General features: G+C 49.6%; 1 protein-coding gene across 1 annotated transcript in view; it reads left to right on the top strand.

Annotated features, from left to right (window-relative positions):
* The first annotated feature begins 4,455 nt into the window (after positions 1-4,455).
* The window catches only part of MTHFS (methenyltetrahydrofolate synthetase), a 28,816-nt gene continuing 21,410 nt past the window's right edge, over positions 4,456-11,861 (top strand). Inside the window, exons 1-2 of the mRNA XM_054169216.1 lie at positions 4,456-4,599; positions 9,612-9,876. Of these exons, the coding sequence (XP_054025191.1) occupies positions 4,456-4,599; positions 9,612-9,876 (409 nt within the window). The remainder of the gene's footprint in view (positions 4,600-9,611; positions 9,877-11,861) is intronic.

Below are 11,861 nucleotides of genomic sequence, written 5' to 3'. Positions count from 1 at the left end.
GGGGAGGGAGTTGGGGGGGTGGGGGCATCCTGGGAAAAAAGGAAACGGCAGTTCCAGTGTCAAAGTGGGCACAAGCTCCTGGCACAGCCTGAGCAGCTGTTAGGGGAAGGTCCATTTGTGGAAGCTGGCACCTTACAAATGTGCACTCAGCTACTGTTGGTGCAATGGGCTGCAGTAAGAAAAGTGTGGCCAGCAGGTCTAGGGAGGGTCTCCTTCCCCTCTGCTCTGCCCTGCTGACACCATACCTGCAATACTGTGTCCAGGTCTGGGCTCCCCAATTCAAGAGAGACAAGGATCTGCTGGACAGAGTCCAACAGAGGCTATGAAGATGACTGTGGGACTGGAACATCTCTGCTCTGAAGGGAAACTGAGAGCCCTGGGGCTGTTTAGTCTGGAGAAGAGAAGGCTGAGATGGGATCTGATCAATGTCTGTCAGTATCTGAGGGGTGGGTGTCAGGATGAAGGTGCCGGGCTCTTTTCAGTGGTGCCCAGTGACAGGACAAGGAACAACAGTTCCAAGCTGGAACACAGGAGGTTCCACCTCATCATGAGGAGACACTTCCATATGGTGAAGGTGATGGAGCCTTGGAGCAGGCTGCCCAGAGAAGCTGGGGAGTCTCCTTCTCTGAAGACTTTTCAAACCCACCTGGATGTGTTCCTGTGTGACCTGCCCTGGGTAGTTGTACCCTGACAGGAGGGTTGGACTCCATCTCTGTAGGTCCCTTCCAACCCCTGACATTCTGTGATTCTGTGCTTCTCTGTTCCTTTCTTGTAGTGTTTAATTGTTCCTATCCCCAGTGAATGCTCTTTCACATCTGTGTAAACCAGCCATCTGCCTGAACTCTTTTTCCAGCCAGATGTTTTAAAACAGGCCAGTACCAAATCTGTTTCCAGTGAGAATTTTGTGTAAATACACTAATAGTTTGGGAAAGTACATTAAAATATGGATTTTAAAGCTTTGTGCTTGGTCTCATTTCTCTCAGGACAAAACAACCACCCAACCAACCAACCTGACCAATGGGAAAAGGTCAGAGTAAGGCAACTCTTAGAAGAGCTATCACAGTGCTACTGGAGGATCCAAGCAGATGGGTTTGGCAGGAATTTGTTTTCCTGTAGTATTTCTCAAGCATTGTCTGCAGACAGCTTGTGGCAAAATAAACTAACAGGATCCACTCTGCTGACAGTCATCAGGGTTTGGAGGTACACTGCAAAACTCAGACACTTCACCAGCAGGACTCAACAGGCTCCCAGGCTTTTATAGTCCGAGGCAACTGGTTAGGCCACACCTCGAGTCCTGTGTCCAGTTCTGGGCCCTTCAGTTTAGGAAAGAGGTTGAGTTGCTGGGAGGTGTCCAGAGAAAGGCAACAAAGCTGGGGAGGGGTCTGGAGCACAGCCCTCTGAGGAGAGGCTGAGGGAGCTGGGGTTGCTTAGCCTGGGGAAGAGGAGGCTCAGGGTAGACCTTATTGCTGTCTACAACTCCCTGAAGAGAGGTTGTAGCCAGGTGGGGGTTGGTCTCTTCTCCCAGGCAACCAGCACCAGAACAAGAGGACACAGTCTCAAGCTGCACCAAGGGAGGTTTAGGTTGGATGTTAGGAAGTTCTTCAAAGAAAGAGTGATTGCCCATTGGAATGTGCTGCCCAAGGGAGGTGGTGGAGTCACCATCCCTGGAGGTGTTTAGGAGTAGACTGGATGGGGTGCTTGGTACCATGGTTTAGTTGATTAGATGGTGCTGGGTGATAAGTTGGACTTGATGATCTCAAAGGTCTCTTCCAACCTGGTTAATTCAATTCAATTCAATTCAATTCTATCCTATCCTATCCTATCCTATCCTATCCTATCCTATCCTAGTCTAACTTGAGTGAAATTCCAGTTGTTCCCCATGTTAGACAGCAGCTGTTTGGGAACTCATTCTAAAAGGGCTTTTTTTAGCTGTCAGTGACTCTCCCACTAATGTAGGGAATTAAAGCTGGCTTCAAACACTTTTATAGACTACTTTTGTAGACATGTTGCGAGGTGAACCAAAGGGAGGCAGAAGTTACTTGTGGCACACAACAGTGTTTTTCTCCAAGACAAACCCTCCAGACAATCAAGGCTTTATGACACTGGGAGAATGAAGCAGCCTCCATCTTCAACCTTTCTGGGAGTGGCTTCTCCATCTTCCACCCTTCTGGTAATGGGTTCCCCATCTTGATGTAATTTTTTCACTAAGAACAATCATTTGCTGGAACAACCTCCCCAGGGGCATGGTAGAGTCCCCATTGCTGGAGGGCTGTCAAGATCTGACTGAACAGAGTGCTTGATAGTTTCACCTAGGTTCCCTTTCCTATGACAGTTTGGAGTAGACAATCTTCCAGTCCTTTCCCTTCCAACCTCAGCTATTCTGAATTCTATGGTCTAGAGTCTGTACTGCTCCTTCTTCCCCTCCTTCCCCACTGAACACATGCAGGATTATCTAACATGCATAGCCAGACTGCTGAGATACACTTTGAAAGCTGAAAGCACCCTGAGGGCAAGGGACAGTCCTGGCAATGCCTCCCTCCAGAACAGCCCTGGAAGTCCCTGTCAGATGTGACATTTAAAAGCTTGGTTGAACACACATTTCTTCACTTGCAGTCGAAAGTTTTGTGACAGGAACTGCAATTCTTACTCAGTTTCTTTTTGTAAGCACAGACTGCAGTGGCTAACACCAGTCTATTAATACCACATTCACTTCCTTTTCCACTAATCTAGTAACCTATTTTATAGTGGGGGCTACAATTTTTACATGACATATGAAGGGCTAACCCAGCCCTTTCAAACTCCAGGTGATGCAATCACTTTTAGAACTTGCCTTCATGCTAAGAACTGGGTTTAAACAAAAGAATAGAATTGACCAGGTTGGGAAAGAACTTCAAGATCATCAAGTCCAACCTATCACCCAACACCATCTAATCAACTAAACCATGGTACTAAGTGCCCCATCCAGTCTCCTCTTAAACACCTTCAGTGATGGTGACTCCACCACCTCCCTGGGCAGCACATTCCAATGGCCAATCTCTCTGGGAAGAACTTCTTCCTAACCTCCAGCCTAAACCTCCCCTGGCACAGCTTGAGACTGTGTCCTCTTGTTCGGGTGCTGGTTGCCTGGGAGAAGAGACCAGCCTCCACCTGGCTATAACCTCTCTCCAGGTAGTTGTAGACAGCAAGAAGGTCTGCCCTGAGCCTCCTCTTCTCCAGGCTAAGCACAGTATCACAGTACCACAGTATCACTAAAAGCAACCCCAGCTCCCTCAGCCTCTCCTCACAAGGCTGTGCTACAGACCCCTCCCCAGCTTTGTTGCCCTTCCCTGGACACCTTCCAGCAACTCAACTTCTTTCCTAAACTGAGGGGCCCAGAACTGGACACAGGACTCAAGGTGTGGCCTAACCAGTGCTGAGTACAGGGCAGAATGACCTCCCTGCTCCTGCTGGCCACACTGTTCCTGATACAGAAGCCTGTCTGGACCATGGTTTAGTTAGTCAGGAGGTGTGAGGTACTAGGTAATAGTTTGGACTTGATGATCTCTGAGGTCTTTTCCAACCTTATTGATTCTAAGATTCTATTAACAGCCCAGTGAGGTTCCAGATCATCTTCACCAGATCACCACAACCTCCAATTTGCTCTGCATTTAAGAGCAAGGAAAGCAGTGATGAGATGTACCATCAAGTTATCTATCAGTGTTACTCTCAGGTTTTGGGGCACTGCTGTTGGAAGTGATCCTTACAGCTGTCAGGCAGCATGCAGGATGACAGAATGATGCTTCCAGAGCAAAAGAGGTCAAAGAGCTGCAGAGTGAGCCAGCTGGTAACTTCACCTATGTGCAGAGTAGCCAAACTGAGATGTCACCAAAGGCCACGTTGAATAGGTCTGTGAAAACAACTATTATCCTATAGAAGCATCCCTTTCTGCACTTAGATTGTAGGCTGGGTCTTTGAAATGTACCAAAATGAAGCCCCCAGCGTTTGCCTCTGGCCACGGCCGTGCCAGCCAGCACAGCTTCCCTGCAGGAGCAGCAATGCCAACGGCACCCTGGTGCCACGGGAGCAGTGCTGCTGTTCCCTCCAGCCCCACCGGCAGACGCTGCAGGGAGACGAAACTCTTCCGTAGGAAGCAACAAAGTCTCCCGCCGGGATGTAATTTCCCTTTCCACAGCCAAGTGAACAAAGGGGAAGTTCTTCGGGATCTATACCACCCCCACCCCCCCAAAAAAAAAAAACCCAAACAAGCTAGGCCTTGCCGGGCCTGTCCCAGGCTGCCCCTCCAGCACCCTGCGGGGCAGCGATGCCTGCAGACGGCGGCGGTCTGGACCTCGCAGCAGTGACCCCGCGGCCGGCCGCGGGCCGCCCCCGGGAGCCCTGCCTGGCCGCGCCGCCGCCTCCGCCGCCCCCGGGGCCCGTCAGGGCAGGGCCGGCGCTGCGGCCCGGCGCATTGGGCGCATGGAGCCGCCGGGGAAGGACGAGGAGATGGCGGCGGCGGCGCTGCGGGCCGCTAAGCAGGCGCTGCGCGGCGAGCTGCGGCAGCGGCTGCGGGCGCTGTGCGCGGCGGAGAAGCGGCGCCAGTCCCTCCTGCTCACTCGTAAGGTGCGTGCGGGCCGCGGCCACGCCAGGAAGAGCGGCCCCGGGGGCGGCGGGGAGGGCCGAGCAGCCGAGCCCGCTCCCGACGGGGCGCGGGGAAGCCCGCCGGGGATTTTCCAGGCCCGGCATGGGGACCGGAGACTCAGGGGACCTGCCGGCTCCTCGGCCGTGCCGGGCCACTGCGCCGAGCGACGGGGGCGAGCTCCGCCTCGGCGCTGCCTGCCTCCTCCTCACGGCTGGTGGCGGCGGGGCGTGCAGCCATCAGCACGTTAAGGCATGCGATGGGGTGGGTGTGAAACTGAAGGCAAACCCTGTCGGAAACCCCAGAGCAGCGGGGTGCTGGTGGGGTGCTGGTGGGGTGCTGGAGGGTGTTCACCGTTGCACGTGTTACATGGGGCTAGCTTTACGGGCAGCGCCTAGCAATACACAGACTAAATTAGCAGCTGCCTTGCTTTGGCCTCTTGCTAACAGGCTGTCGTGGCTCTTCTGTAGCTTTCGGTGGTTATTTCTCCCCTGCAATTTAGGCTGAGGGAGCTGGGGGTGCTTAGCCTGGAGAAGAGGAGGCTCAGGGCAGACCTTATTGCTGTCTTCAACTACCTGAAGGGAGGTTGTAGCCAGGTGGGGGTTGGTCTCTTCTCCCAGGCAACCAGCGCCAGAACAAGAGGACACAGTCTCAAGCTGTGCCAGGGGAGGTTTAGGCTGGGTGTTAGGAAGAAGTTCTTCCCAGCAAGAGAGATTGGCCATTGGAATGTGGTGCCCAGGGAGGTGGTGGAGTCACCATCACTGGAGGTGTTTAGGAAGAGACTGGATGAGACACTTAGTGCCATGGTTTAGTTGATTAGATGGTGCTGGGTGATAGGTTGGACTCGATGATCTCACAGGTCTCTTCCAACCTGGTTAATTCTACTTCTATTCTATTCTATTCTATTCTATTCTATTCTATTCTATTCTATTCTATTCTATTCTATTCTATTCTATTCCATTCCATTCCATTCCATTCCATTCCATTCCATTCACTTAACTGGTGTCCTAGCACAGTGTGGTGCTGGCAGGTACTTTGGAAATGGCCTTTTTGTCTTTGGGTGGCAACAATTTTATATAGGTGCCTTTGATCATTTTAATAAGCACAATAAAGTTTTAATTTGCAGTGACTACATGTACTAGAGAAGAGTCCTTTATTTGTTGCGACACCAGCAGGTACTTATTATAGAATCATAGAATTGTTAGGGTTGGAAAGGACCTCAAGGATAATCCAGTTCCACCCCCCCTGCCATGGGCAGGGACACCTCACACTACAGCAGGTTGCTCACAGCCACATCCAGCCTGGCTGCAAAAACCTCCAGGCATGAGGCTTCCACCCCTTCCTGTACAGCCTGTTCCAGTGTCTCACCACCCTCATGGTGAAGAACTTCTTCCTACTTCTAGATGTTCTACATCTGTATTGTTACTTCTTGATGTTCTACATCTGTATTCTTACTATCCTGCCAGAGGATCATAGAATGATAGGGGTTGGAAGGAACCTCTGAAGACCATCATGTAGTTTTATAGTCTTCACTTCACACTCAGGTGTAGCCACTTCATGAGAAACTGTAGGTCATAAGAAGTTTCACTGGACCTCTCATAACATTTTTTTTCCCACTGGGATTGCTTAAAAAAAGTAATAATGTCCTGTCATCATGATGCTGTGTTTCAGTAATCACATACCCAACTTCAATCTCTCGATGTTTAGACTATCCTGCCGTGCATCCTCTTCACAGGCGCAGTCCTCTGCCAATTATATGAGCACCTAGCCCGCATAGGACCCCATTTTCAGGAGCTCCTCTGCCTTTGCCTAACTGCAGCTGATGAACCCAGCCCCAGAGGATGCATTTCTGCTAAGAGAGCACACTAAAAGACAGAGCTTTTTGCTTTGCTTATTAAGAAGGCATCAGGAAATGTGCCCCAGAAATGGCTGTTATCTTGCCATCTTCACTATCTGTCACAAGTCGACACTCCTGAGCGCGCTCGAGCCGGTGGCATCGCACAAGTGACTGCAAGCGGTTTCCTTGCAGGAGGGTGACACAGCAGACAAGAAGAAATTCTTGAGAGAGTAGCTGGGCTAACATAAGGCAGCTTTATAACCTGGATCAGTGCTTGCAGCTAATGAAAGTGAGCAGGTTATTTTATAACACCTGAACAATATCCCCAGTCACAAAATCCCGGCTCAGAATGATCCTTAAATTCAGAGTGAAATAGCTTTACAGGCTGACCAAGCTGCTCCTGTTTAATTAGCTGCTGGGTGATTATTCTCTTTCAGTGGGGATGATTAAAGTCCTGCTGTCTGCTTGCTCTGGTTCTGCAGAAATTGCCATCAGGCAGTGAGCAAAGGGCAGGTAATGTTTGTGAAGCGTGGAAATGTTTGCAGTCTTCTTAGAAATGGCTCTGAGTCGTAGCAGCTCCGTCTTCACAGTTCAGAAACCCCAGATGGTGTCTTCCTGCTGGCATGTGGGTTTGCATCTTCCACCTCATTTTTGTTCTACATCAATGTGTGACTTGGACACAGTGGAGCAGGTTGGACCTGTGGGGCCCACAGCACACAGCACCACTCTGCAAGGGGAGAGTTCTGTGGCTCTGTTTCCCTCTTCTCCAAAGCCATGATAACATTCATCTCTGGAGGCCCTCAGTGACATCAGTCGCAGGTACTTGAAGGAGTCTGCACTTTGACTAAGTCTGTTCTTTCCAACAAAAGCTACCATGGACATTCTGCTGGTCAAGAGCTTAGAGAGGGGATTCTGCCCCTTTGCTGTGCTCTGCTGAGACCCCACCTCCAATCCTGCCTCCAGTTCTGGTGTCCCCAGCATAAGTAGGACACACAGCTGGGTGGAGGGAGTCCAGAGGAGGGCACAAAGGTGATCCAAGGGCTGGAGCACCTCTGCTGTGAGGACAGGCTGAGGGAGCTGGGGGTGTTCAGCCTGGAGAAGACACCAAGGGCACCTTAGAGCTGCCTTCCAGTACCTGAAGATGCTCCTCCAGGAAGGCTGCAGAGGGACTTCTCATGACGGTGTCTAGAGACAGGACAAGGGGGAATGGTTTGAAGCTGAGGAAGGGCAGGGTTAGACTGGAGCTGAGGTAGAAGCTCTTCAGTAGGAGGGTGGTGAGACTCTGGAATAGGCTGTCCAGGGAGGCTGTGGCTGCCTCCTGCCTGGGGGTGTTGAAGTCCAGGTTGGATGAGGCCTTGAGCAGCTGAGTCTAGCTGAGAGGTGTCCCTGCCCATGGTGGGGAGGTTGGAGTAGATGATCTCTGAGGTCCCTTGCAGTGTGGGCTCTTCTGTGATTCTGTGACTGCCTGTTAATCACTTACTTGGAAAAACCCATGTGAAGGGTGAGCAAATTACAGAGACAAATAAAATAGGGTTTGGAATCGTGAAGATGCTTCTGTGGCAAAGCAGCACATGACCATAATTTGGCCCAGAGTGCTTGTTTTGTTTAATTTTGGTTTTTTCCTTCCAAAAAACATATCCATCCTCTGAATATTTCACATGGGCCTTTAACTGCTGTGCTAGAAACAAAGGGTGAAAAAAACTAAGGGAATGAGAACCTTATCTGGAGTCGGGTAGGGGCATTTATCTCTCAGAACAGGGCCAGGGCAAAGGCTGAAGCTCAGGAGAGCACATTGGCTTCCAGTTATGCAAACACAGAGCAGAGGATTTGTGCCCTCTGTTCCACAGATAAGCAGTTTCTCAACTGTCTGATATTTTGGACAGGTTTTTGCAAGTGGGGGAAGAAGAATGAATCACTTTGCACTGGGACAGGACACGTTGGTGTTTGTTTTGGCCAGGTGTAAGTAACAACAAATGTTAAGGTACTGGAGGAGGAGAAACCAAGCTTTGGAAAACTTGCTCTCAAAATTTCATGTGGGATTCAACCTGGAATGAGGCAGAGACACAGTGAGGTGTGTATCTGCTGACTCTTTTTCACCATATGGATTTATTTTCCTCCCTCTGTTGAGTCTTCTATAAGCCTAGCACAGAGAGCCTCATGAGAATCAACAAATGGCAAGGCCACCTTTCCCTCAGCCTCTGAAAAATACTCACCAGTAAGATCACCTGCTAGAAGCTGGGGGTGTTTGAAGTCACATAGCTAAACTTGCTGTAGGGAAGGCATTTCAGGTTAAGGAAAGCAAGAGGGACCTGGTCTTGGAAGGCTGTGCTGTGCAGTCATCTGTTCTGATGCTGAGTGGCTTTTGAGTTGCTGCTCATTCTGCCCAGGCCTGGATGGGAGATGCAGCCTGTAAAAAGCATGGAAGGAATGGACTGCAAAAGCCTCCTGTCATGCATGAGCTGGCAGTTCTCACCTGATGTACCTGTCTCCAGTGATGCTGAGCATTTGAAGATGTCTGCACTATGATATGGCACAAGTCATAGAATCAGAGAACAGTTTGGGTTGGAGGGGAACTTTAAAGGTCATCTAGTCCAACCCTCCTGCAGTCAGTTGACATCCACAGCTAAACCAGGTTGCTCAGAGCCCTCTCCAACCTGTTGAATGTTGCCAGGGATGGGGAATCTACCACTCTGCCTGTGCAGCCTGTGCCAGTGTTTCATCACCCTCAATATAAACAATTTCTTTTTAGGTCTCCTCTGAATCTCCCCTCTTTTAGTTTAAAACCGTCACCCCTTGTCCCATTGCAGCAGGCTCCACTAAAGAATCTGTCTCCATCTTTCTTACAAGCCCTCTTTAAGTATTGAAAGGCCACAATAAGGTCTCCCTGGAGTCTTCTCTAGACTGAACAGCCCCAAATATTTAAAGGGTCAGGAGATTGCCTCCAAATTTGGGGGTATTCTGCTGGCCCAAACCTCTGTTGCAGTGTTCACTGGGTGCCTGTTTTGCTTTTGCTGATGTTAGAAGTGGTGGTGCAGGGAACAAAACCCATTTATTATCTTTATGCTGCATAGTGGTTTGTGTCTCTACCCTCTTCAACTGATACTTTCCCCACCTTACCACAATGATTTCATCAACTAGTTGCATCCATTTCCCATGTAGGTGCTTGGCCATCCCAAGTACAAAGAATCCAGAAGAATTGCAATCTTCCTGAGCATGCCAGATGAGATCCAGACAGGAGAAATCATCCAGGATATTTTTAAGCAAGGTAAAGAGTGTTTTATCCCACGCTACAAGCCTCAGAGCAATCACATGGACATGCTGAAGCTGCTGTCAGCTGAAGATATTTCATCCCTTGCTTTGACATCCTGGAATATTCTTCAGCCTAGTGATGATGACAGTGCAAGAGAGGAGGCTCTTGCTGGTGGTGAGTGTTTTCTTCCTACATTGTGGGGCTCCTGAGCAGGAGTAACTTGCAGGCCAGTAGGAAATAATCCAATAGCAAGAGTGAAATGTTACACTTGGGTCTGAATGCTGGAGAGGTGCTGAAGTCAATGTGAGCAAGTGCTCCCCCCTCTTCTTGCCTGCTTTTCTTTACCCTTTGCCACCTCTGGGGTATGCCAGCAGGGCAGGAGCAAGGCTGCACAGCTAATCCAGCTGAAGAAGACTCAACCCTCCAGGAAAACCAACTTCTTGGTCCCGTTCATGGACATCTTCAGTGCAGTCTTGGCAAGCGTAGCACAGAGCCTGTTGAAGGGGACAGGCTTGCTGGGGGTGGCTGGAAGCTGTGGGCATTCACAGTTGTAGGGTGCACTCTGAGAACTTTAGTTTGCACTGCCTGAAAGGGTAGGGAACTTTTCAGGTGATGTTTGTAGGCTGACAGGGGAATTTTCTGAGTTCTTAGATCCTTCAGATTGTATGGCATAGATGAATCATAGTGCTGATGTGAAGCCTGCCCATGCAGAACAGCTCTCTGGACTGAGACCTTAGACTGAAAATCAAAGGACTTTCTTGTAGGCCTGGATGAATATTGCAAAGTCTGTTCCCTCAGTATTCTCTCACATTTTTATTCTGATCTAATAATGCTGTCTCAGGCACTGGGTTCTTCTTAAGCATGAAGTTCCTAATGGCATGTGGGTTTTGGCCCCAACCTCTTCTCTTTCTTAACCTAAAATTCCCCAACCTCCCCAACTTTTCAAACAAATTTCCTGTGTCTGCATTCATCATTTGCATTCTTGCTGTAAATGCAGCAGTGTCTTCCCATAGCATCTGCAGGGATGCTTATTGGTATTAATGGAAAACTCAGGTTGAGCTCATGCTCAAAACCTCAGCCTGGGAGCATATTCTCTAGGTGAGAATTCACCCAGCAGACAGTTTCCATACCTCAGGCTCACCAGCTTCTGAATGAACAGAACAGAACAGAACAGAACAGAACAGAACTGGATAGGATAGGATAGGATAGGATAGGATAGAATAGAATAGAATAGAATAGAATAGAATAGAATAGAATAGAATAGAATAGAATAGAATAGAATAGAATAGAATAGAACAGGTTAGAAAAGACCTTTGAGATCATCGAGTCCAAACTAGCACCCAACACCATCTAATCAACTAAACCAAGCACCCCATCCAGTCTCTTCCTAAACACCTCCAGTGATGGTGACTCCACCATCTCCCTGGGCAGCACATTCCAATGGCCAATCTCTCTTGCTGGGAAGAACTTCTTCCTAACACCCAGCCTAAACTTCCCCTGGTGCAGCTTGAGACTGTGTCCTCTTGTTCTGGTGCTTGTTGCCTGGCAGAAGAGACCAACCCCCACCTGGCTACAGCCTCCCTTCAGGTAGTTGTAGACAGCTCTAAGGTCTCCCCTAAGCCTCCTCTTCTCCAGGCTAAGCAACCCCAACCCTGCCCTGGCAGGGCAGGGGACGGACTGGATGCTCTCTGGAGGTCCCTTCCAACCCCTGCCATTCTGTGACTCTCTTGATTCTTTGCACTTCAGTGCCCTTGCAGGAATGCAAATTGCCTTGCTACTACACCCATCCTCCATTGCTGGAATTATGCATGGCTGAAACGTTTATCTCTGTGATGTTATCAAATAGTGTGGTGATCTGAGGCATTTCTGTTGTTAGAAGGAGCTAACACGGTGTTCCAGCAGTAATGTGCCCAGTGCTGGCAGAAGTTGCTGTGTAATTTCCAAGAAACACCCTGCAGGTACATAAATAAGTTATGTCACTTCTGAGTGGATTCATTTTGCATTACAAAAAGCTTAAATTCTCACTGTCCTTAAAACTGCAGGCATGGGTGTTGTGCAGAATAGCTCAAGTAGAAGACGAGGTACGAGCTTTGCCTTCAGTTTGCCACTCTGTGGTGGCACTCAGAGGCAGTGTTGAGCTTGTGGAGAGGGGCCCTTCG

This window comes from Dryobates pubescens, chromosome 17, assembly GCF_014839835.1.
Source record: "Dryobates pubescens isolate bDryPub1 chromosome 17, bDryPub1.pri, whole genome shotgun sequence".
NCBI lineage: Eukaryota > Metazoa > Chordata > Aves > Piciformes > Picidae > Dryobates > Dryobates pubescens.
This window is presented reverse-complemented; position numbering and strand designations above follow the sequence as displayed.